Below are 27,049 nucleotides of genomic sequence, written 5' to 3'. Positions count from 1 at the left end.
ATAATATCATATAGTATCATGCAGTTGGTGTGAAGTGACAGTTTTACTTCTTCTGCTCCAATTTGGATAACTTTTATTTTTTTTCACTTAGCTAAATGCTCTGGTTAGGACTTCTAATACTATGTTGAATAAAAGTGCTGATTATGGGCATCCTTCTTTTATTCCTGATCTTTAATGAAATGCTTTCAGTATTTAATTATTGAGTATGATGTTAGCTGTGATATTTTCATGTATGACCTTTATAATGTTGAAATATGTTCCTCTCTATATGGGCTTTTAAAAACAGAGACATTGCTTTGCCAACAAAGGTCTGTCTGGTCAAAGCTGTGGTTTTTCCAGTAGTCATGTATGGATGTGAGAGTTGGACTATAAAGAAAACTGAATGCCGAAGAACTGATGCTTTTGAACTGTGGTGTTGGAGAAGACTCTTGAGAGTTGCTTGGACTGCAAGGAGATCCAACCAGTCCATCCTAAAGGAAACCAGTCCTGAATATTCATTGGAAGGACTGATGCTGAAGCTGAAACGCCAGAACTTTGGCCACCTGATATGAAGAACTGACACATTTGAAAAGACCCTGATTCTGGGAAAGATTAAAGACGGGAGAAGAAGGGGATGACAGAGGATGAGATGGTTAGATGGCATCACCAACTCAATGGACATGAGTTTGGGTAAACTGCGGGAGTTGATGATGGACAGGGAGGCCTGGCATGCTCCAGTCCATGGGGTTGCAAAGAGTCGGACATGACTGAGCGACTGAACTGAACTGATATTGGCTTTGTTGAGAACATTGATTGATATTTCTATTGTGAACTATCTTTGCATTCCAGGAATAGATCCAGTTTGCTCATTGTGACAATAATGATGATTTTAATGTGCTGCTGTATTCTCTTTGCTAGTATTTTTGCATCAGTATTCATAGGGATACTGGTCTATAGTTTCCTTTTCCTGTAGTGTCTTTATCTGGCTTTGGTGTCAAGATAAAGCTGGCCTCCCAGAATGAGTTAGGAAGTGTACCCTCCTTTTCAATATTTTGGAAAACCTTGAGAAAAATTGGTTCTTCTTTAAATGTTTCATAGAATTCACTAGTGAAGGCATCAGGTCCAGGGCTATTACTTGTCATGAGATTTTTAATTGCTGATTCAATCTTTTTACTAGATGCAAAAAAAGCATTTGACAGAATTCACCATCTGTTCGTGATAAAAGCTCTCACCAACGTGGGGATAGAGGGAGCATATCTCAACATAATAAAGAACATAACATTTGCAGCAGACCCACAGCTGGCATCAGACTCAATGGTAAAAATGTAAAAGACTTCCCACTAAATTCAGGAACCAGAAAGGGATGCCCACTCTTACCACTTATATTTAACATAGTGTTGAAAGTCCTTGGGGCTTCCCTGGTGGGTCTTGTTCACAGCAATCAGATAAGAAAATGAAATAAAATGTAGAGAAGAGGTAAAACTGTCACTATTTGCAAGTGACATAGAGAATCCTATAATCTCCACCACAAAACTACTAGAATAATAAACAAATTTAGCAAGGTTGCAGGATATAAGAGAAGTATACAGAAATCTGTTACTTCTGAAATATCAGAAAGTGAAAGGAAAAAATCCATTTAAAAATCACATCCAAGAAAAATACATAGGAATAAACTGAAACCAAGGAGACCTATACTCTTTGACAGTCTCCAGAGAAAGACCTATACTCTGAAAAATATAAAACACTGATGAAGGAAACTGAAGATGATTCAAAGAAATGGAAAGATATACCATGGTATTAGATTGGAAGAATTAATATTGTTAAAGTGGCCATAGTACCCAAAGCAATACATAGATTTAATTCAATCCCTATCAATATACCCATGACAATTTTCATAGAACTAGAATAATCCTAAAATTTATATACACGTGATGAGAGCTCAAGATGGTACAGTAGGAAATGAGCCAGTCCCTTCTTATGAAACCACTAAAATCACAACTAACTGCTAAATAACCATGATGGGGGGGAACCACTGGAACCTACTAAAAAAGATACTCTACATCAACAAAAAGAAGAAGCCGCCACAACATGATGGTAGGACAGGCACAATCACGATAAAATCAAATCCCATATCCATTGGTGGGCTACCCACAAGTTGGAAAACAATTGTACCAGAGAGTTTATCCCACAGGAGTGAAAGTGCTGAACCCCCGTCTGGCTTCCCAGCCTGGGGATCCAGCAATGGGAGGAATCCCCAGAGAATCTGGCTTTGAAAACTGGTGGGGTTAGATAATAGGACTTCCACAGAACTTCTGGGAAAAGAAATCACACACTTAGAGGATACACACAAAGTCTCATGTGCACTAAAATACAGGGGGGGAAAGTGACCCATAAGAATATTGACCTACCTGCTAATACTGACCTAAGAATATTGACCTACCTTCTGCAGAGGTCGGGGGTAGCTGTGGCTCACTGCAGGGACAAAGACACTGGCAGTAGCAGTTTTCAGAAGTACCCATTGCCATGAGCCCTCCTGGAATGCGCCATTAACTCCACCAAACAGCCTGTAGGCTCCAGTGCAGGGTCACCTAAAGCCAAACAGCCAATAGAGCAGGAACACAGTCCCACCTATCAGCAGACAAGTGACTTAAACTCTTCCTGAGCATGGCCCTGCCAACCAGAGAGACAAGACCCAATTGCACCCACCACTGAGCAGGAACCAGCCCATCCTATCAGGAAACCTGCACAAACCTCTAAGACAACCTTATCCCACAGAGGCAGACAGTAGAAGCAAGAACTACAAACCTACAGACTGTGGAACAGAAACAACAATCACAGAAAGTTAGTCAAAGTAAAACAGCAGAGGACTTTGTCCCAGATGAATGAATAAGATGAAACCCCAGAAGAACAACTAAGTCAAGTGGAGATAGCCAACCTATCAGAAAAAGAATTCAGAATAATAATAGTGAAGATGATCCAAGATATTAGAAAAAGAATAGAGGCAAGGATCAAGAAGATGCAAGAATTTGAGCAAGCTCCAGGAGTTGGTGATGGACATGGTGTTCTGCAATCCATGGTGTCACAAAGAGTTGGACAGGACTGAGCGACTGAACTGAACTGAGAAAGTTGGCATGAGGAAACCTACCTCAATACAGTGAAGGTCATATACAATAAACCTACAGCTAGCATCATACTTAATGATGAAAAGCTGAAAGATTTTCCTCTAAGGTCAGGAACAGTCCACTCTTGCCCCTTTATTCCGCATGGTTTTGGAAGTCCTAGTTATGGCAATCAGAAGAAAAAGAAATAAAGGAAATGCAGATTAGAAAAGAAAAAGTTAAACTGTCACACTTTGCAGATGATGTGATACAATATATAGAAAATCCTAAAGACACTATCAAAAACTATGAGAGCTCATCAGTGAATTTGGTAAAGTTACTGGTTAGAAAATTAATACAAAAATCTGTTGCATTGCTGTACACTACAATGAAAGAGAAATTAAGCAAACAATCCCATTTACCATTGCAACAAAAAGAATAAAATGCCTAAGAATAAACCTACCTAAGGAGACAACAGCCCCTTACTCCAAAAACTGTGACACTGAAGAAAGAAATCAAAGATGACAGAGTAGATAGAAAGATAAACCATCCTCTTGGATTGGAAGAGTCAATATTGTCCAAATGACTATACTGCCTAAGGAAATTTAATGATTCAGGGAATCCATATAAAATTATCAATGGCATTTTTCACAGAACTAGAACAAAAAAATCTTAAAATTTGTTGAAGACACAAAAGACTCCTAATAGTGAAAGCAATATTGAGAAAGAAAAACAGAGCTGGAGGAATAAGGCTCCCTGACTTCAGACTCTACAATGCTGTAGTCATCCAATCATTATGGTACTGGCCAAAAATATAAATACAGATTAACAGAACAGGATAGAAAGTCTAGAAATAAGCCCACACACCTATGATCACTCAGTCTTCAACAAAGGAGCAAGACTATGCAATGAAGGAAAGATAGTCTCAGCAATAAATGGCCCTGGGAAAATTGGACAGTTACATGTAAAAAAAATAAAATTAGAACATGCTCTAACACCATACACTAAAGTCAAATGGATTAAAAACCTAAATGTAAGACCAGACACTATAAAAGTCTTAGAAGAAAACCTAAACATAACACTCTGAGATAAATTGCAGCAAAATTTTTTTCTGTCTCCCAGTGTAATGGAAATAAAACCAAAAATAAATAGGACTAATTAAACTCAGAAACTGTTGCACATCAAAGGAAATGATAAACAAAACAAAAAGGCAACCTATAGAATGGGAAAAAAAAAATTGCTAATGATGTGACCAACAAGGGATTAGTCTCCAAATTTACAAATAGTTCATGGAGCTTAATATCATAAAAACAAACAATCCAATCAAAAGATGGGCAGAAGACCTAAGTAGACACTTCTCCAAAGAATACATACCTATAGCCATGAAGCACATGAAAAGATGTTCAACATTACTAACTTAGAGAAATGCACATCAAAACTACAATGAGATATCACCTCACACCAGTCAGAACTGCTATCATTAAAAAAACAAAAACAAAAAACCAGAAACAGTAAATGTGGGAGAGGGTGTGTGTGGATAGAAGGTAACCCTCTTATACTGTTGGTGGGAATGTAAACTTGTGAGCTACTTTTGAGAACAGTATGGAAGTTTCTTCAAAAACTAAAAATACAGCTAACATAATCCTGCAATCCCACTCCTGGGCATACATCCAGATAAAAACAGGTATCCAAAAGGATTAATGCACCTTTTTATAGCAGCACTGTTTAAAATATCAAAGACATGAAAGCAACAGAAATGTCCCATCAACAGGTGAATAGATAAAGAAGATGTGTACATATTTACAATGGACTATTACTCAGCCATTAAAAGGAGTGAAATAATGCCATTTGCAAGCAACATGAATGGACCTAGAGTGAAGTAGGTAATACTGAGTGAAGTAGGTCAGACAGAGAACAACTAATATGGATGATTTTGCTTATATGTGGAATCTAAAAAAAAAATGATACAAATGAACTTATTCACAAAACAGAAACAGATTCATAAACTTAGAGAATGAATTTATGGTTACCAGAGGGGAAGGATGGTGGAGGAGGGATAGTTAGGGAGTTTGAGACTGACATGTACACATTACTATATTTTAAATGGATAACCAACAAGGACCTATTGTATAGCACCAAGAACTGTGCTCAATATTTTATAACAGTCTAAGTGGGAAAAGTATTTGAAAAAGAATAGATATGTGTATATGTATAATTCAATCACTAGGTTGAACTAGTGAACTAACACATCATTAATCAACTATACTTCAAGATAAAAAGTTAAAATAAATTTTAAATGGAACTGCAAAAGATCCTGAATTCTGAAAACAATCCTGAGAAAAAAGAACAAAGCTGAAGTCATAACCTCCAGGCCTCAGATAATACCATACAGTCATTGTAACAGTTTGGTATTGGCACAAAAACAGACATATGGATCAATGGAAAAGAATAGAGAGCCCAGAATTAAACCCAAACATCTACCATCAATTAGTTTACAATAAAGGAGGCAAGAATACACCATGAAGAAAAGACAGTCTCTTCAACAAGTTATTTTGGGAAAACTGAACAGTCATTTGTAAAACAATGACATTAGGACATTTCCTCACACCATATACAAAAACTCAAACTGGATTAAAAACTAAATGTGAAACTTAAAATCATAAAGTTCCTAGAAGAGAAGATAGGCAGAATACTCTTAGATATAAATTATAACAATATTTTCTTGGATCAATCTTCTAAGGCAAAAGAAATAAAAGCAAAAATAAAAGCAAACACCAAATAGGCCATAATTAAACTTAAAAGCTTCTGCACAGCAAAAAAACCCCATCAAAAAAACTAAAAGACAACCTGCAGAATGGGAGAAAATATTTGCAAATGGTATAAACAATAGCAGTAATATTCAAAACAGGTAAATAACTCCTACAGCTCAATATAAAAAAAACAAATAATCCAATGTAAAATATAGGCAGAAGACCTGAATAGACATTTAGAAGACAAACAGGTGGCTAACAGGCACTTGAAAAGATGATCAACATTGTTAATCATCAGAGAGATGCATATCAAAACTATGAGATATTATATCTGTCAGGATAGCTATCATCAAAAAGTTTACAAGTAACAAATGTTGGTGAGGTTGTGAAGAAAAGGGAACCCTCATACACTGTTGGTGGGAATGTAATTTGGTGCAGCTAATGTGGAAAACAGTATGGAGTTGCCTCAAAAAACTAAAAATAGAACTATTATATGATCCAACAATTCCACTGCTGAGTTTCATTTTCAAAGAAAATGAAAACAAGAATTCAAAAAGATGTATGCACCCCACTATTTTTAGCAGCATTATTCATATTTGCCATGATAGTGAATCAACCTACATGTCCATCCACAGATAAATGGATAAAGAAGATGTGGTATGCATATATATATATATATATATATATATATATATATATAGTGGAATATTACTTGGCTATAAAAAAGGACAAATTCTGCCATTTGCAATGTGACTGGACCTAGAGATTATTATGCTTAGTGAAAAAGTCGGACAAAAACAAATACTCTATATTATCACTTATACGCTGAATCTAAAAACTAAAACAAATGATGTATATAACGAAACAGAAACAAACCTACAGATATAGAGAACAAGCTAATGGTTACCAGTGAAGAGTGGGAAAAGGCAAGGAACAAAATAGGGGGTAGGGGGCTAAGAGATACAAATTACTATGTATAAAGTAGAAAAGCAACAAGGATATATTTTATAGCACAGGGAAATACAGTCATTATTTTGTAATGTTAAATGGAGTATAATCTTTAAAAATAATGAAAAAAATATAATATTGTAAATCAACTGTACTTCAATAAAAAGCAAATTGGAACAGAGGCTATCAGTTAAAGGTGTCAATTTTAATGTTTATTTTAGTTATTTTGATGCCAAATATCATTTTCAGTATTTCCTTTGTACTTTCTATTTGATTTTCATGTAGTTCTAGTGACAGTTTCATGATGGAGTATACAAAGTAATTTAAAATTTACTCCTTTGTTTATTTTATTTTAGGACTTTCACATGGCTTTGAAACAGGAATCAGAATTTGAAAGGAAAGACAGAGCTGCCAGAGTCATTCAGAAGGCCTGGAAAAGTTTCCTTGTGAGTTTTTTTCTTTTTTTACAGCTTTATTGAGATATAATTGATACATAGTTCAACTGTTTATAAAATTCAGTGGCTTTCAGTATTACTGTATTAAAGAGTCATACCCCAGCATTTGCTTGATAAGTAGGCTTTTTTTAAGTTTGAAAAAGTTAAAGGTAATTATCTTATTAGCCTCACAAATATTTACTGAGTTTCTGATCTAGGTCAGGTACTTTGATAATAGCCACTATAATGAAATCATCACTTGTTTGGTTTTCACCTCTGAAAACTTTGTTTCTTGACTCTGGAATCAGGTTTGCAAGCAAGTGTTAGGGATACATTCACTCAGTAAATATTTATTGACTACCTACACTTGAGGACATAATGCATATCTGGATTAATGTAGTAGTTTCTTGCTGTGTTACAGTATGCTCTGTGGTCTTATCCAATAAGGAATATTCCAAGTTGATTTACTGGATTAGGTGAGAGCCAAGAGGCAAAATGAATTCTCTTCTCTCTAGGAGAGTATCAACACTCTGTGTGTAAAGTGGCATGTCTGTTTCTAGCACACAAAAATAATTTCATAACAGTTAATGATGTCTTGAAAAATAGTTTCCATTATTTGCCTATACTAGGGCATAGCAATTGATTTCCAACACTAAAAACAATTTCTTCTTTAAAATCTATTATTCCTTTGTTGGAAGTGAAGTCACTCAGTCGTGTCTGACTCTTTGCGACCCCATGGACTATAGCCTACCAGGCTCCTCTGTCCATGGGATTTTCCAGGCAAAAGTACTAGAGTGGGTTGCCATTTCCTTCTCCAGGAGATCTTCCCAACCCAGGGACTGAACCCGGGTCTTCCACATTGTAGGCAGATGCTTTACCATCTGAGCCACCAGGGAAGTCCTTTGTTCCTTTGTTGGTATCTAACAGCATGCTTATCATCTAGGCCTAAGCTTTTCTGTCATTTGTAATTTGTTCTCTTCCACATTCAAATCCAATCAGCCACATACCTTTGAACACTTATTACATTCCTGACACTGCGCTAGGCTCTTTAAAATACATCCTTGAATTTAAGGAGCTTCAGTAGAAAAGCCTTGTATATAAACAAGTGTGTGTGTGTGTTTTAATAAAATGGTAGACTGAGGACACATTTTCACTTTCTATCCCTCTAGAATCCAAATGAAGTGACAATATACCGAAAGTTCACCCAAAACAGAAAGGGGAGTTCATGAGCAAATAAGAAATTTTATCTTATGTCTGGAAAACCAAAAATAAATGGTAGTATCTTATTGGACATATCTATGTAGAAGATTTACCTAGACATACTTAAAGAGGCACTAATGAGATAGCCTTTTTCTCATTGGAACCCTAGGATTTAGTAATTCTAAAGGGCTAAAAGAAAAATGGCTAAATAGACAATGGGGCTAATTGAAGGTCTATATATGTAACAGTTATGTCAATTGTCTCCAATGTCACTTAAGACCAAAAGCTGCAGGCGGGTGGATATGTCTTATTAGTCAAATATCTGCTGGTAGATGGATATTAACTGTTGGGCCTAAGAAGAAACAAACCCTGAGCAGCCTGAAGTGTTGGGAAGATGGTGCAGCAAGAGCCAAGAAAGAAAGATCCCTTTGCTTCCAGAAAATGTCCTGAAAAACAGGAAGGCTTCTCAGGCCCTCAGAGTCACCCAGGCAAAGGAGGAGCTTTTGCAAAGGAAAGAGCAAAGGGAAGAAAAAGAGCCCAAGTATAAGCAACTAGAATGGTTCCTACATAATTCCTGGCATCAGCTGCATGACACAGTGTGACTCTAATGACTAGAAGTGAAACCTCACAGCTTGGAAGTGCCAGATAAACATTCCTTGGTCTTTGTTGTATGCACACAAAGGATTAATGGGGTGAATTTACTGGTGCAGAGGACCATTGCAAGACTTCATCTGAAGAATATTTTCAGTGGTATCTTTATGAAAGTAACCCCTTAAACCATGAAAAAACTTTGTGTAGTGGAAACTTACATGACCTGTGCTGTGTGCTTAGTCACTCAGTTGTGCCCAACTCTTTGTGACCCCATGGACTGTAGCCTACCAGGCTCCTCTGTCCATGGGGATTCTCCAGGCAAGAATACTGGAGTGGGTTACCATGCCCTCCTCCAGGGTATCTTCCCAACCCATGGATCAAACCCAGGTCTACCACATTGTAGGTGGACTCTACCATCTGAGCCACCAGGGCAGCCCAGGTGACCTAGGGATTTCCAGATCTGAAGCCTGTTCAGGAGCTCATCCTGAAACACAGACAAGCCAAGATCAAGAACAAAGTCATCTCTCTGACACAGTGATTGAGGAGCACCTGGGGAGGTTTGGTGTCATTTGCTTGGAAGACCTCATTCATGAAACTGTCTTCCCAGGAAAGGATTTTCAGGTGATATCGGGGTTCCAGTGCCCTTTGCAGCTCTCAGTGGCCTCTCACACTACTAGGTGGGCTCACCTGGCTAACGAGATGAATGTGTCAATCGGGTTATCTGGCAGCTGAACTAAACCCAGTATATCTGAAAGCACAGGGCATTGGAAGACTGTGTTTTTGTTTTATGAATTTGTTACCCTTTATCTAGTCAAGGCTATGGTTTTTCCAGTGGTCATGTATGGATGTGAGAGTTGGACTGTGAAGAAAGCTGAGCACTGAATAATTGATGCTTTTGAACTGTGGTGTTGGAGAAGACTCTTGAGAGTCCCTTGGACTGCAAGGAGATCCAACCAGTCCATCCTAAAGGAGATCAGTCCTGGGTGTTCATTGGAAGGACTGATGCTGAAGCTGAAACTCCAATACTTTGGCCACCTCTTGTGAAGAGTTGACTGATTGGAAAAGACCCTGATGCTGGGATAGATTGAGGGCAGGAGGAGAAGGGGACGACAGAGGATGAAATGGCTGGATGGTATCACTGACTCGATGGACATGAGTTTGAGTAAACTCCAGAAGTTGGTGATGGACAGGCAGGCCTGGCATGCTGCGATTCATGGGGTCACAAAGAGTCGGACACGGCTGAGCGACTGAACTGAACTGAACTGATCTTCAAGGAAGATTATTTTCTGCTATATCTTCAGAAACTGGATGTCAAGGGTCAAGGAAAAAGATGATAATATTCACAGCAGGCACTTTTCATCCCACCTCAGTTCCAGGGAAAAGTTCCTGTGTGTTTTCTGTGATGACCACTGTCCACCACTGAAACCAGCAAAAGACTCTGTAGGGGAGGGAGTCTTGTCTTACCACATCTTCTATCCTGGAGTTTAATGTTGGTGAATTAATACCCAAGAATGAATACAAGATAGCAGTGGACCAAGCCCAGGGCCTTCTTTTCGGAAGATCTTGAAGTACAGTTAGAAAAAAGTACAGAAAAACAGTGCTTGACTGTCTCTGCTGTGAGTCATGTTCTAACTTCAGTGACAGCTTGGCAAGCTCTCAGATATGGCTGGCTCTAGGTGATGTATCTGGTGGCTTCCTCATTCTTGCCTGCAACTCTAGTTGCTGTTCTCTATCTCGGAATTTTAACCTACTCTTGGCTCTATGAGAAGGGATGGACCCTTTCCCTAGGAAAACATGCATATACTCCAGTTTTTTCTTGGAAGTTTAGGTTATTTGTAGATCCTTCTCAGGGACCCAGGCATTGTATGTAAAGAAACCTTGCACTCTCAGACTCTGACCTTGCCAGTCTCTTACTTGCCAGTTACCCAGACTCTGAACTTGCCAGTTTCCTCTGGCTCCATGCGCTGTGGAGGACCAAAGGTTACCAAAGTGGTTGTTTTCCCTTCAAGCCAAATGGGGTGTTTCCCATTAAGAACATGGTGGTAGTCCTATGCTTTCCCGGTGGCTCAGCGGTAAAGAATTTACCTGCAATGCAGGAGACTACAGTTCGATTCCTGGGTTGGAAAGATCTGCTGGAAAAGGGAAAGGCTACCCACTCCAGTATCCTTGGGCTTCTCTGGTGGCTCAGCTAGTAAATAATCTGCCTGCAATGTGGGAGACCTGGGTTTGATCCCTGGGTTAGGAAGATCCCCTGGAGAATGGAAAGGCTACCCACTCCAGTATTCTGACTTGGAGAATTCCATGGACTGTGTGGCCCATGGGATTGCAAAGAGTCATACATGACTGAACGACTTTCACTTTCACTTTTCACTATGCCATTTATGACTGGGAAATGCCCAACACTTATCTCTTTTGGGCTTCAAGATGGAATTTTCTGGTTTCCCTGGTGATCAGTCCTCTTCTTAAAACCCAAATCAGAATCTGAAAAAGAATGGATACATGTATATGTATAACTGAACCACTTTGCTTTATACCTGAAACTAACATAACATTGTAAATCAACTACACCCCAATATAAAATAAAATTTCAAAAAACAAAATGAGGCACTTCCCTGGCAGTCTAGTGGTTAAGACTCCCCACTTCCAGTGCAGAGGACATGTGTGATCCCTGGTTGAGGAGCTAAGATGCCACATGCCACAAGGCATAGTCAAAAGAAACAAATGCTGAAAGCTTATCTCTTTAAAAAATTTACATGAACCATCTGGGAAAGCTAGTTCTAGCATGAATTCGATACTGTATATTAAAACCCTCTGAATTTTATTATTTGAGAGATTTCTGGCTTAATAACTGGCTACCTGACTGTACTTTCTTTGAGAAAGTCTGTTGATTAACTTATTCCACCCACTTCACAAATCTCCAAGGCAATCTTCTCATTCAGGAGCATGAACAGTGGGAAAACAGTAGATTTACACAAAAGCACAGACTATTTACTAGCTCCCTAGAAAAATTGACACGGACCTTCATTCTTCACTACTAATGGGCAATCACCTGGCATTTAAGGAAAACCAGTGATATAGAAACAGAAAAAGAAATAACAGAATCTGAAGGAAATAAAATTGGTAATCAATTTAGCTTAGATCAGTATGTTGAATGGCTTTTGAAGGTTTGTATCTGGAGATGAAATGGTACCCCATGCGATAGACAGTGTGACCTAGAAGCTGAATTTAAAAAGAGATTAGAAACTCTGAAAAAAGAACTAAGAAAGTGATGCTGCAAATATAAGGCAGATTAAAATAGTTCCAATTCTCTATGTAAAGAGAATACATTTGATCTTGATTCAGGTGGCCCAGGTGACTTCTTAATAAGGATTGCATAATTTAGCATATTATGTGGCCCTATAATTGAATAATTTGCACAATCATAGTAATGTGAGTACAGAATTTTTCTATAATTTTAAATATCTTTATCAAAGTAATATGTGTACTTCTTCAAAATAAGCAAAATATGTAGAACTTACACTAAAAAGCAAGTCTTTACCCCATCTCACTTCTTTCCACCTTTTTTCTCTTAAAGCCACCACTTTTAACTATTTTTTATTTTAGATCTTCTAGTCACTAGTTTCATGCTTCTGAATAATGTGCTTATTACCTTTTACTTATCAGCTTTAGAAGTGAACTGTTGACTTTCTGCAAAGACAATTAAGAATTTATCTTACTTATCCTCCAAACCCCTGCTTAACTCCCTTCTCAGTATCAAGAGTCATTATTTTAAATCCTCTATTTCTTACCTTGTTTTTTTAAAGACTTTTGTTTCTTGTTCCATCGTGCTACACAGGATCACCTGACTCCTCATTGTATATGATGAGGATATAAATATCCCTAAATTTTTCTTTACATATCTTCCAATATTCCAGTCTTTAAGTTACATCACCTCTATTTGTCATTATTCACTTGGGGGAGTTTTTCAGATTTTCTGAATATAAATCCTTTATTGATATAAAATATTTTCCAGGGTACCTCATTTCTCTTGTAAAGGTGTTTTTGATAAGTTTTTAATTTTAATAAAATCCATTTTTTTCTTTTAATATATATATATATTTTATTGACTGACAATGTTTCAGGTGCACATCAAGATGATTCAGTTATACAAATACACATATATCATTTTTGAAATTATTTTCCACCGTAGGTTATTACAAGATATTGACTATGGTTGCCTAAGCTGTACAGTAAGTCTTTGTTGCTTGTTGCATATCTATTTTTTAATTATAAATCTAGCCTTCTATTCATATTAAGTCAAATAAGTGGAATCAAGATGTCATAATTTTTTTAGTTAGGCAAGAATTCATAAGTTTTCTAAAATATATATATTGTACATACTTATACATATGTAAGGAAAATTTTTTCTACTACACTTGATAAAGGCTTGAGAAAGAACATCAAAAAAAAAGAAGAGATGCAGAAATTGGAGAATGTAAACTAAATGAAATGGGAGTACTGAATATGAAATAGAAAAAGTGAAACTAACTAGATAAAAGTAAAAGAGCTTATAGTCCAGTTGTTTTTAAACATGGCTGCTGATTAGAAACATATCTGGAGCTCTGGAGAAAAAAGCAATACCTGAACATTTGTATTTTCAAAAAACTTCAAGATAATTCTGACATGCATTCGGATTTTAAAAAGTGATTACAGGATTTTCTATTAGATCCCACTTTTGATGATATAGAGTTATATTATTTTTCTGTTGACTAATCATGATACAATGGTATTAAGTGAGTAATAGTTACATAATCACAAGAGTAAAAGATGTTTATTAATTTTCACAATCAATAGCCAGACAAAAAGATAATTACAATTGCAAGCCATAATGGGAACATGATTAACTTAACAATATAAAATAATTACATACAATATGAGGGGGTCAAGCAGAGTGATGTGGTAAGTGGTGCATATATGCATATGTTTTCATCAGCTCAGCCAGTCTATGTCTTTTGGTTGGTGCATTAAACCATTTATATTGAAGGTAATTATCAATACATATGATCCTATTATCATTTTTTGGTTTGTTTTGGTTTGGTTTTATTTTGTGTAGATCTTTTTCTTCTCTTGTGTTTCTGGCCTAGAGAAGTTCCTTTAGCATTTGTGGTAAAGCTGGTTTGGTGGTGCTGAATTCTCTTTAACTTTGACTTGTCTGGAAAGCTTTTGATTTCTCCATCAAATATGAAGGACAGTCTTGCTGGGTAGAGCATTCTTGGTTGTAGGTTCTTCCCTTTCATCACTTTAAATATATCATGCCATTCCATTCTGGCTTGTAGAGTTTCTGTTGAGAAATCAGCTGATAGCCTGATGGGAGTTCCCTTGTATGTTATTTGTTGTTTTTCCCTTGTTGCTTTTAATATTTTATCTCTGTCTTTTATTTTTGTCAGTTTGATTATTATGTGTCTCTGTGTATTCCTCCTTGGGTTTATACTTTTTGGGACTCTCTGTGCTTCCAGGACTTGGTTGACTATTTCCTTTGCCATGTCCGGGAAGTTTTTAGCTATTCCTCTTCAAATATTTTCTCAGCTCCTTTCTCTCTCTCTTCTCCTTCTAGGACCATTGTAATGCGAATGTTGTTGCATTTAATGTTGTCCAAGGGGTCTATTAGGCTGTCTTCATTTCTTTCTATTCTTTTTTCTATATTCTGTTTTGTGGCAGTAATTTCCACCATTCTGTCTTCCAGGTCATTTATCCATTCTTCTGTCTGTTAGTCTGATATTGATTCCTTCTAGTGTATTATTCATCTCTTGTTGTTTGTTCTTTATTTCTTCTAGGTCTTTGGTAAACATTTCTTGCATCTTCTCAATTTTTGCCTCCATTCTTTTCCTGAGGTCCTGGATCATCTTCACTATCATTATTCAGAATTCTTTTTCTGGAAGGTTGCCTATCTCCACTTCATTTAGTTGTTTTTCTGGGATTTTATCTTGTCCCTACATTTGGGACATAACTTTCTGTTTTTTTCATTGTGATTAACTTTCCTTAATATGGTTTTTGTTTTAGCCACTGTGAGACTGTGCTTCTTCTATCTGACCTCTGATGGATGAGGCTGAGGCTTGTGTAAGCTTCTTGATGGGAGGGATTTGTGTTGGGAAAAATAGTCTGCTTTGGTTGGCAGGGCCTTGCTCAGTAAAGCTTTAATCCAATTATCTGCTGATGGGTGGAGTTGAACTCCCTTCCTGATAGTTGTTTGACCTGAGACAACCCAGCCCTAGGATCTGTAGGCTCTATGGTAAGGTTAATGGTGAGCTCCAAGAGGGTTTACACCAAGGGGGAGCTTCCAATGCCCCCATCCCTGTGGTGAGCCCCTACCAACCCATGCCTCCACAGGAGGCCCTTCAACATGAGCAAGTAGTTTGGTTCAGTCTCCTGTGGGGTCACTGCTCCTCTCCTGTAGGTCTTGGTGTACACAAAATTTTGTTTGTGCCCTCCAAGATTGTAGTCTTTATTTCCCCCAGTCTTCTGGAAGACCTATAATCAAATGCCACTAGCTCCCAAAGCCAGATTCCCTGGGGATTCCCAGTCCCCTTTGTCAGATTCTCCAGGCTGGGAAGCCTGACGTGGGGTTCAGAACCTTCACAATAGTGCAAGAACTTCTTTAGTATTATTGTTCTCCAGTCTGTGGGTCACCCACCCGACAGGTATGGTATTTGATTTTATCGTGATTGAGCCCCTCCTACTGTCTCTCCATGACTTCTTTTTTGCCTGTGGGTGTGAGGTATCTTTTTTTTGGTGTGTTCCAGCATCCTCCTGTCAACGGTTGTTCAACAGGTTTGGTTTTCTCACTGGAGGAGATGAGCACACATTCTTCTACTTTGCCATCTTAAACCAGAAGCCAAAATCCAGTTTATCACTTGTTATTTATGATTAGTGCTGTGTGTCAATTTAAAAAATGTTTATATAGAAAGTACTGCCATCAAGATGTCAAAGTTCCAGCTCTCCCAGTGTTTTGGGACATTTCCTGGGAGCTGCATACAGGTCTTGCCTCATGGGGATCACTGGGGGAAACTGAAGGGCTCGATCGCTGCAGATTAGAGAGAGACAGAGCAAAGAGGGGTAGGGCTGACAGCAGTCTTTACTCAGACCTTGGCAGTTTGAACTACTGCTAACAGCAACCCCTGAGCAGAGATCTCAGCCAGGCTCTGCCCATCTACTGAGCTGAGTCAGTGGCCTCATCTGGCCAGAGAACTCAGTTGGCAATTCTACCTGATATGAGTCCCAAACCAATGGGCTTTGTCATTAAAGAACCTAGGCAAGGAAGCAAATTCGCAGGCTCACCTAATTTATGAGCACAGTCTTCAGTCCTGCCCAAACAGGAATTCTAGCCATTCATGGAGCCCAGAAACAGATTCAAGCCTTTAGTTCAGTTCAGTTCAGTCACTCAGTCATGTCCGACTCTTTGCGACCCCATGAATCGCAGCACGCCAGGCCTGCCTGTCCATCACAAACTCCTGGAGTTTACTCAAAATCATGCCCATTGAGTCAGTGATGCCATACAGCCATCTCATCCTCTGTTGTCTCCTTCTCCTCCTGCCCCCAATCCCTCCCAGCATCAGTATCTTTTCCAATGAGTCAACTCTTCGCATGAGGTGGCCAAAGTATTGGAGTTTCAGCTTCAGCATCAGTCCTTCCAATGAACACCCAGGACTGATCTCCTTTAGGATGGACTGGTTGGATCTCCTTGCAGTCCAAGGGACTCTCAAGAGTCTTCTCCAACACCATAGTTCAAAAGCATCAATTCTTCGGCACTCAGCTTTCTTCATAGTCCAACTCTCACATCCATACATGACCACTGGAAAAACCATAGCCTTGAATAGATGGACCTTTGTTGGCAAAGTAATGTCTCTGCTTTTTAATATGCTCTCTAGGTTGGTCATAACTTTTCTTCCAGGGAGTAAGTGTCTTTTAATTTCATGGCTTCAATCACCATCTGCAGTGATTTTAGAGCCCCAAAAAATAAAGTCTGACACTGTTTCCACTGTCTCCCCATTTATTGCCCATGAGGTGATGGGACCAGAGGCCATGATCTTAGTTTTCTGAATGTTAAGCTTTAACCCAACTTTTTCACTCTCCTCTTTCACCTTCATCAAGAGGCTTTTTAGTTCCTCTTCACTTTCTGCCATAAGGGTGGTGTCATCTGCATATCTGAGGTTATTGATATTTCTCTCGGCAATCTTGATTCCAGCTTGTGCTTCTTCCAGCCCAGCGTTTCTCATGATGTACTCTGCATATAAGTTGAATAAGCAGGGTGATAATATACAGCCTTGATGTACTCCTTTTCCTATTTGGAACCAGTCTGTTGGTCCATGTCCAGTTCTAACTGTTGCTTCCTGACCTGCATACAGGTTTCTCAAGAGGCAGGTCAGGTGGTCTGGTATTCCCATCTCCTTCAGAATTTTCCACAGTTTATTGTGATCCACACAGTCAAAGGCTTTGGTGTAGTCAATAAAGCAGAAATAGATGTTTTTCTGGAACTCTCTTGCTTTTTTGATGATCCAGCAGATATTGGCAATTTGATCTCTGGTTCCTCTGCTTTTTCTAAAATCAGCTTGAACATCTGGAATTTCTCGGTTCACGTATTGCTGAAGCCTGGCTTGGAGAATTTTGAGAATTACTTTACTAGCGTGTGAGATGAGTGCAATTGTGCAGTAGTTTGAGCATTCTTTGGGATTGCCTTTCTTAGGGATGGGAATGAAAACAGACCTTTTCCAGTCCTGTGGCCACTGCTGAGTTTTCCAAATTTGCTGGCATATTGAGTGCAGCACTTTCACAGCATCATCTTTCAGGATTTGAAATAGCTCAACTGGAATTCCATCACATCCACTAGCTTTGGCCCTGCCTAATTACTGAGCACAAATTATAGCTGAAGGGAGCCTAGCCAGTGACTCCACCCAATTGCAGAGCATAGCCTGGGGTCCCACCCAGCTAGGGACCCTGGGCAGTGACCCCACTAACCAAGGAACACAGTCTCTAGACCTCCCACAACAGCAGGATATAGACCTCCCACAACCCAGCCGGAGAACCTGGCCAGTGACCACTCCCAACAGGGGAGCAAACCCATCAGGTTACCCAATCACAAAGCCCAGCCCACAGCCTTGCCCAACTTGGGGCAAAGCTTGTGACTCTACCTGATCACAGAACACAACCTGTGGCTGCCTCCAACCACAAAGCCTTGCCTGTAGTCTTGCCTGGACATGAAGTCTGGTCAGCAGCACCATCTGGTAAAGGAGCCTATCCTGAGGCCTCAGCCAACCAGGAGTGATTGCAGAGCTCAGCCTACAGCCCTGCTCAGCTGTGAAGTCTAACCAATGGCACCTCCCTGCCAGGGAACACAGCCTATGACCTCGCCCAACTGAGGTGATTGCAGAGCGCAGCTAATAGCCCCACCTGAAAGCAAGTAAGCCATCATGCTCACTGAAATGCATAACCCAGCCAGCAGCACCCTCCCCATCTCAGAACATGGACAGTGGCCTCACCCAAACAGACACCCCCATAGCAAGTCCCCACCTGGCCAAGGATGCTACCATATGACCCATCCGGGACCCCAAGGTGAACTAACTGACAAAAATCTTTCTCTGCTGGAGGGAACCTCCAGAGCCTGGAAGAAAAGACTATTACCTAAATGTGCAGATACCAAAGTAAACATGAGAAGAAACTAATAAAGCTCCAACAACTGACTCTAAATATATAGGTCTATGAACTCTCTAACAAAAAATTCAAAATAATCCTCTTAATGAAGTTCATTGAACTACAAGAACATGTAGACAGATAAATAAATAAAATTGGGAAAGCAGTGCGTGAAGCTCAACAAAGAAATAAAAGCTATCCTCCTAAAAACCAAAAAGAAATCCTAAATCTGAATAAAAAAAACTGAGCTAAAGAATTCCAACAGCAGAATTGATCAAAAAGATAAGAGATCTCTGCTAATGAGGATGAGGTCAAAAGGGAATCTTATACACTGTTGGTGGGAATGTAAACTTTTACCACCACTATGGAAAGCAACATGGAAATTCCTCAAAAAATAAAACTACCATAAGGTCCAGCAATTTCACTTGTGGGTATTTTTCTTAAGGAAGTGAAATCAATACCTCAAAGAGACAGCTGCACCCCCACGTTCATTGCAGCATATCCACACTAGCCATGATATGGAAACAAAAAAAAGTAAATGTCTGTTAACAGATGTGATAATGTTTTATATATAACACATTATCTGAAAATATTATATATAGTTTTTAATAGTAAATTTGGGCAAACTCCACTAGATAGTGAAGGACAGAGGAGCCTGGCTTGCTGCAGTCCATGGAGTTGCAAATAATCAGACTTGACTTAGCAACTGAAAACAACATAACCTTATTTATAACAATATTATTCAAACATAAGAAGAAAGAAAATCTTGCCATTTGTAACAACGTAAATGGATCTGGAAGACACTATGATAAGTGAAATAAGTCAGAGAAAGATGAATTATGTGTAATGTATGATCTCATTTATATGTGGAACGAAAAAAACCTGGACTCATAGAAATGTGGGTAAATTGTTGCTGGAAGCAGGGTTGAGGGTGTAGTGGGAGGGATGAATGAAGGTCATCAAAGGGTACAAACTTCCAGTTATAAGACTAATATGTTTGTTGCTATTCAGGTACTCAGTTGTGTTCAACTCTTTCCATCCCCCTGGACTGCAGTGCTCCAGCCTTCCCTGTATTTCCTATCTCCTAGAGTTTTCTTAAACTCACATCCTTTGAGTCATTGATGCTATCCAACCATCTCATCCTCTGTTTCCCCCTCCTCCTCCCGCCCTCAATCTTTCTCAGCATCAGGGACTTTTCCAATGAGTTGGCTCTTTGCATAAGATGATCAAAGTATTGGAGCTTCAACTTCAGCATCAGTCCTTCCAAAGAATATTTCAGGGTTGATTTCCTTTAGGATTGACTGGTTTGATCTCCTTGCAGTCCAAGGGACTCTCAAGAATCTTCTCCAGCACCACAATTTGAAAGCATCAGTTCTTCAGCCCTCAGCTTTCCTTATGGTCCACCTCTCACATCCATACAGGACTACTGGAAATACCATAGCTTTGACTATACAGGCCTTTGTCATCAAAGTGATGCCTCAGTTTTTAATACACTGTCTAGGTTTGTCACCATGAAATTAAAAGACGCTTACTCCTTGGAAGGAAAGTTATGACCAACCTGGACAGTATATTAAAAAGCAGAGACATTACTTTGCCAACAAAGGTCTGTCTAGTCAAGGCTATGGTTTTTCCAGTGGTCACGTATGGATGTGAGAGTTGGATTGTAAAGAAAGCTGAGTGCCGAAGAATTGATGCTTTTGAACTATGGTGTTGGAGAAGACTCTTGAGAATCCCTTGGACTGCAAGGAGATCCAACCAGTCCATCCTAAAGGAGATCAGTCCTGGGTGTTGGTTGGAAGGACTGATGTTGAAACTGAAACTCCAATACTTTGGCCACCTGATGCAAAGAGCTGACTCATTTGAAAAGCCCCTGATGCTGGGAAAGATTGAGGGCAGGAGGAGAAGGGTATGACAGAGGATGAGATGGTTGGATGGCATCACCAACTCAATGGACATGGGTTTGGGTGAACTCCAGGAGTTTGTGATGGACAGGGAGGCCTGGCGTGCTGTGGTTCATGGGGTCACAAAGTGTCGGACACGACTGAGCAACTGAACTGAACTGAACTAGGTTTGTCACAGTTTTTCTTCCAAGGAGCAACTGTCTTTTAACTTCATGGCTACAGACACTGTCCCTAGTGATTTTGGAGCCCAAGAAAATAAAGTCTGTCACTGTTTCCATTTTTTCCCCATCTATTTGCCATGAAGTGATGGGACCAGAGGCCATGATCTTAGTTTTTTGAATGTTGAGTTTTAAGCCAAGTTTTGCACTGTCCTCTTTCACCTTCATCAAGAGGTTCTTTAGTAGTTCTTCTCTTTCTGCCATAAGGGTGGTGTCATCTGCATATCTCAGGTTATTGATATTTCTCCCAGAAATCTTGATTCCAGCTTGTGCTTCATCCAGTCTGGCATTTCACATGATGTACTCTGCATATAAATTAAATAAGTAGGGTAACAATATACACCCTTGATGTACTCTTTTCCTAATTTTGAACCAGTTCATTACTCCATGTCCAGTACTAACTGGCTTCTTTTCCTGCATACAGGTTTCTCAGAAGACAGGTAAGATGGTCTGGTACTCCCATCTCAAACAGTTTTCCACAGTTTGTTGTGATCCATACAGTCAAAGGCTTTAGTATAGTCAATGATGCAGTAGCAGATGTTTTTCTGGAATTCTCTTGCTTTCTCTAGATCCAGTGACTGTTGGCAGTATGTCCTAGGAATGTAATATAAAGCATGATGACTAGTTACCAATACTGTGTTGAATAATTGAAGGTTGCTAAGAATAAATCTTAAAATTTTTTACCCCCCCATACACAGAAATGGTAATTACGTGAAGTGAAGGATGTGCCAACTAACCTTTTTGTGGTAATCATTTCTCTATATATGTATATCAAATCATCATGTTGTATTCCTTAAATTTATACAGTGTTGTATGTCAATTATGTCTCAATAAATATGGTGGGGGAAGGGGAGTTAGAAATATTGGTTTAACCCAAAGTCAGAAAATATTTTCTTATGTTTCTTCTAAGGGTTATTTGCTTTAGTTTTAGATTGAGATCTGATATCCAGCTCCAATTAATATACATATATGGTAACAGATAGGAATATAGTTCATTTTTTTTCCTTCAGTTCAGTTCATTCTCTCAGTCTGTCAAACTCTTTGCAGCCCCATGGACTGCAGCATTCCAGGCTTCCCTGTCCATCACCAGCTCCCTGAACTTGCTCGAACTGATGTCCATCAAGTTGGTGATGCCCTCCAACTGTCTCATCCTCTGTCATCCCCTTCTCCAGGCTTCCCTGTCTTTTACTATCTCCCAGAGTTTTCTCAAACTCATGTCCATTGAGTCATTGATACAATCCAACCATCTCATCCTCTGTTTCTCATTCTCCTCCTGCCTTCATTCTTTCCAAGCATCAGGCTCTTTTCCAATGAGTCTGTTATTTGCATTAGGTGGCCAAAATACTGGAACTTCAGCTTCAGCATCAGTCCTTCCAATGAATATTCAGGACTGATTTCCTTATTTTGAATGTTGAGTTTTAAGCCAGCTCTTTCACTCTCCTCTTTCACCTTCGTCAAGAGGCTGTTTAGTTCCTCTTCCCCTTCTGCCATAAGGGTGGTGTTATTTGCATATCTGAGGTTATTGATATTTCTCCAGGCAATCTTGATTCCAGCTTGTGCTTCATCCATCTGGGCATTTCACATACTGTACTCTGCATATAAGTTAAATAAGCGGGATGACAATCTATAGCCTTGCTGTACTCCTTTCCCAATTTGGAACCAGTCCATTGTTCCATGTCTGGTTCTAACTGTTGCTTCTTGACCTGCATACAGATTTCTCAGGAGGCAGGTACAGTGGTCTAGTATTCCCATCTCTTTAAGAATTTTCCACAATTTGTTGTGATCCATAGTCAAAAGCTTTAGCATAGTCAGTGAAACAGAAGTAGATATTTTTCTAGAATTCTCTTGCTTTTTCTATAATCCAGCAGATGTTGGCAATTTGATCTCTTGTTCCTCTGCCTTTTTCTAAATCCAGCCTGAATATCTGGAAGTTCTCAATTCGCGTAATGTTGTAGCCTAGCTTGGAGAATTTTCAGAATTACTTTGTTAGCATGTGAGATGAGTGCAATTGTGCGGTAGTCTGAATATTCTTTGCTTATAAATCAAAGATAGATGTTTTCAGTCTTTTATTGAAAATACCATCTTTCCACAATAAATTGCAGTGGTGCCTTTGTTAAACTCATGAAATGATATACGTGAACTGTTTCTATCATTTTTATTCTGTTGGATTGATCTATTGTCTATATTTGGGTTAACACCACACTGTCTTTTAACTGCAGTTTTATAATGAGTTGATATATGGTAATACAGTCTTCCAGCTTTGTTCTTCTCCTGGATTATTTTATCTATTTTGGTACTTTTGCATTTCCATATAAACATTGGAATAAACTTATTTTAATTTCTAAATTTCTATTTTGATTTCTGTCAATTTTTGTTGACATTGTAACTGAGGGTGCATTAAATCAGTAGATCAATTTGGAGAAGACCGACATCTTATTATGGGCTTCTCCAGTGGCTCAGATGGTAAAGAATCTGCCTGCAGTGCAGAAGATCTGGGTTGAACCCCGGATTGGAAAGATCCCCTGGAGAGGGGAATGACTTCTCACTCCAATATTCTTGCCTGGAGAATTCCATGGACCAAGGAGCCTGTTTTCATAAACATTGTATATATTTTCATTCCTTTATATCTTCTTTAGTTTCTCTCCATGTTTTGTAGTTTATAGTGCAGAAGTCATACATATCATTCATTGATTTCTAGGTTATTTGACGTTTTATGCTAAAATAAGTGGTCAGTCAGTCAGTTCAGTCACTCAGTCATGTCCGACCCTTTGCGACCCCATGAACCACAGCACGCCAGGCCTCCCTGTCCATCACAAACTCCTGGAGTTTACTCAAACTCATGCCCATCGAGCCGGTGATGCTATCCAGCCATCTCATCCTCTGTCGTCCCCTTCTCTTCCTGTCCCCAATCCCTCCCAGCATCAGGGTCTCTTCCAATGAATCAACTCTTCGCATGAGGTGGCCAAAGTATTGGAGTTTCAGCTTCAGCATCAGTCCTTCCAATGAACACCCAGGACTGATCTCCTTCAGGATGGACTGGTTGGATCTCCTTGCAGTCCAAGGGACTCTCAAGAGTCTTCTCCAACACCACAGTTCAAAAGCATCAATTTTTCAGCACTCAGCTTTCTTCACAGTCCAACTCTCACATCCATACATGACCACTGGAAAAACCATAGCCTTGACCAGACAGACCTTTGTTGGCAAAGTAATGTCTCTGCTTTTTAATATGCTGTCTAGGTTGGTCATAACTTTCCTTCCAAGGAGAAAACGTCTTTTAATTTCTTGATTGCAGGCACCATCTGCAGTGATTTTAGCCCACAAAAATAAAGTCTGACACTTTATTTATTAAATTTTATTTTCTAATGGTTCATTTCTCATTTATATGAATATAATTTACTTTTATATACTAACTCAATATCTAGTTATTTCTAATTTCTCTTTAACGGATTCTTTCAGGGTTGTTTTTTAGATTTTATTGAAGTATAATTGGTTTACCATGTTGTGTTAATTTCTTCCGTATAGCAAAGTGACTCAATTATACATATATATTCTTCTTCCTATTCTCTTCCGTTATGGTTTGTCACAGGGTATTGAGTACAGTTTCCTGTGCTACAGAGTAGGACCTTGTTGTTTAACCATCCTATGTAGAATAGTGTGCCTCCGCTGACCCCAAACTCGCATTGTGTTCCTTCCCTATCCCTCCTCCCCCTTGGCAGCCACAAGTCTGTTCTCTGTGCCTGTGAGTCTCTTTTTGTTTTATAGATATGTTGATTTATATCAAATTTTAGATTCCGCATGTCATGTCAAGTGATGATATATAGTATTTGTCTTTCCCTTTCTGACTGACTTTTCTTAGTTTGATAGTCTCTTGGTTCATCCATGTTGCTACAAAAGGCATAATTTCATTGTTTTTGATGGTTGTGTGTCTTCCGGATTTCCACTTAATCATATCATCTTTGCATGATGACTTTTATTTTTCCTTTGCAAACTTTACACTTTCTACTTCTTGTTTCTGCTGTCTTGCACTGACTGCACCCTCCAGCACAATGCTCAGTAGAATTATGGACATTCTTGTCTTTTCCCTGAACATAGAGAGAAGTCATATAATATTATGCTAATAAGCTAAGAAGTTATCTGTAATTTTCATACACCATGACCAAGTGGGCTTTATCCCAGGAATGCAAGGATTCTTTAATATCTGCAAATCAATCAATGTAATACACCACATTAACAAATTGAAAGATAAAAACCATATGATTATCTCAATAGATGCAGAGAAAGCCTTTGACAAAATTCAACACTCATTTATGATTAAAACTCTCCAAAAAGCAGGAATAGAAGGAACATACCTCAACATAATAAAAGCTATATATGACAAACCCACAGCAAGCATCACCCTCAATGGTGAAAAATTGAAAGCATTTCCCCTGAAATCAGGAACAAGACAAGGGTGCCCACTCTCACCACTACTATTCAACATAGTGTTGGAAGTTTTGGCCACAGCAATCAGAGCAGAAAAAGAAGTAAAAGGAATCCAGATAGGAAAAGAAGAAGTGAAACTCTCGCTGTTTGCAGATGACATGATCCTCTACATAGAAAACCCTAAAGACTCTACCAGAAAAATTACTAGAGCTAATCAATGAATATAGTAAAGTTGCAGGATATAAAATTAACACACAGAAATCCCTTGCATTCCTATGTATTAACAATGAGAAAACAGAAAGAGAAATTAAGGAAACAATACCATTCACCATTGCAACAAAAAGAATAAAATACTTAGGAGTATATCTACCTAAAGAAACAAAAGACCTATACATAGAAAACTATAAAACACTGATGAAAGAAATCAAAGAGGACACAAACAGATGGAGAAACATACCATGTTCATGGGTTGGAAGAATCAATATTGTCAAAATAGCTATTCTACCCAAAGCAATCTATAGATTCAGTGCAATCCCTATCAAGCTACCAAAGGTATTTTTCACAGAACTAGACCAAAGAATTTCACAATTTGTATGGAAATACAAAAAACCTCGAATAGCCAAAGTAATCTTGAGAAAGAAGAATGGAACTGGAGGAATCAACCTGCCTGACTTCAGACTCTACTACAAAGCCACAGTCATCAAGAGAGTGTGGTACTGGCACAAAGACAGAAATATAGATCAATGGAACAGAATAGAAAGCCCAGAGATAAATCCACGAACCTATGGACACCTTATCTTTGACAAAGGAGGCAAGGATATACAATGGAAAAAAGACAACCTCTTTAACAAGTGGTGCTGGGAAAACTGGTCAACCACTTGTAAAAGAATGAAACTAGAACACTTTCTAACACCATACACAAAAATAAACTCAAAATGGATTAAAGATCTAAATGTAAGACCAGAAACTATAAAACTCCTAGAGGAGAACATAGGCAAAACACTCTCCGACATAAATCACAGCAAGATCCTCTATGACCCACCTCCCAGAATATTGGAAATAAAAGCAAAAGTAAACAAATGGGACCTAATGAAACTTAAAAGCTTTTGCACTACAAAGGAAACTATAAGTAAGGTGAAAAGACAGCCCTCAGATTGGGAGAAAATAATAGCAAATGAAGAAACAGACAAAGGACTAATCTCAAAAATATACAAGCAACTCTTGAAGCTCAATTCCAGAAAAATAAATGACCCAATCAAAAAATGGGCCAAAGAACTAAACAGACATTTCTCCAAAGAAGACATACAGATGGCTAACAAACACATGAAAAGATGCTCAATATCACTCATTATCAGAGAAATGCAAATCAAAACCACAGTGAGGTACTATTACACGCCAGTCAGGATGGCTGCTATCCAAAAGTCTACAAGCAATAAATGCTGAAGAGGGTGTGGAGAAAAGGGAACCCTCTTACACTGTTGGTGTGAATGCAAACTAGTACAGCCGCTATGGAGAACAGTGTGCAGATTTCTTAAAAAACTGGAAATAGAACTGCCATATGACCCAGCAATCCCACTTCTGGGCATACACACTGAGGAAACCAGATCTGAAAGAGACACGTGCACCCCGATGTTCATCGCAGCACTGTTTATAATAGCCAGGACATGGAAGCAACCTAGATGCCCATCAGCAGATGAATGGATAAGGAAGGTGTGGTACATATACACCATGGAATATTACTCAGCCATTAAAAAGAATTCATTTGAATCAGTTCTAATGAGATGGATGAAACTGGAGCCCCTTATACAGAGTGAAGTAAGCCAGAAAGATAAAGAACATTACAGC

General features: G+C 38.8%; 1 protein-coding gene and 1 pseudogene across 10 annotated transcripts in view; both read left to right on the top strand.

Moving 5' to 3' along the window:
- Nucleotides 1-27,049, top strand: part of C1H11orf65 (chromosome 1 C11orf65 homolog) — a 98,334-nt gene that overhangs the window by 29,404 nt on the left and 41,881 nt on the right. For all 10 annotated transcript variants that reach the window (XM_043898535.1, XM_043898512.1, XM_043898484.1 and 7 more), the window contains exon 2: nucleotides 7,132-7,221. In XM_043898535.1, coding sequence (XP_043754470.1) covers nucleotides 7,141-7,221 — 81 coding nt within the window. In that variant the 5' untranslated portion in view covers nucleotides 7,132-7,140. The remainder of the gene's footprint in view (nucleotides 1-7,131; nucleotides 7,222-27,049) is intronic.
- Nucleotides 8,625-9,732, top strand: LOC122680670 (annotated as a pseudogene).

Source organism: Cervus elaphus, chromosome 1 (genome assembly GCF_910594005.1).
Source record: "Cervus elaphus chromosome 1, mCerEla1.1, whole genome shotgun sequence".
Classification (NCBI taxonomy): Eukaryota; Metazoa; Chordata; class Mammalia; order Artiodactyla; family Cervidae; genus Cervus; species Cervus elaphus.
The sequence above is the reverse complement of the archived record's forward strand: the minus strand, read 5'-3'. Positions and strand labels throughout refer to the sequence as shown.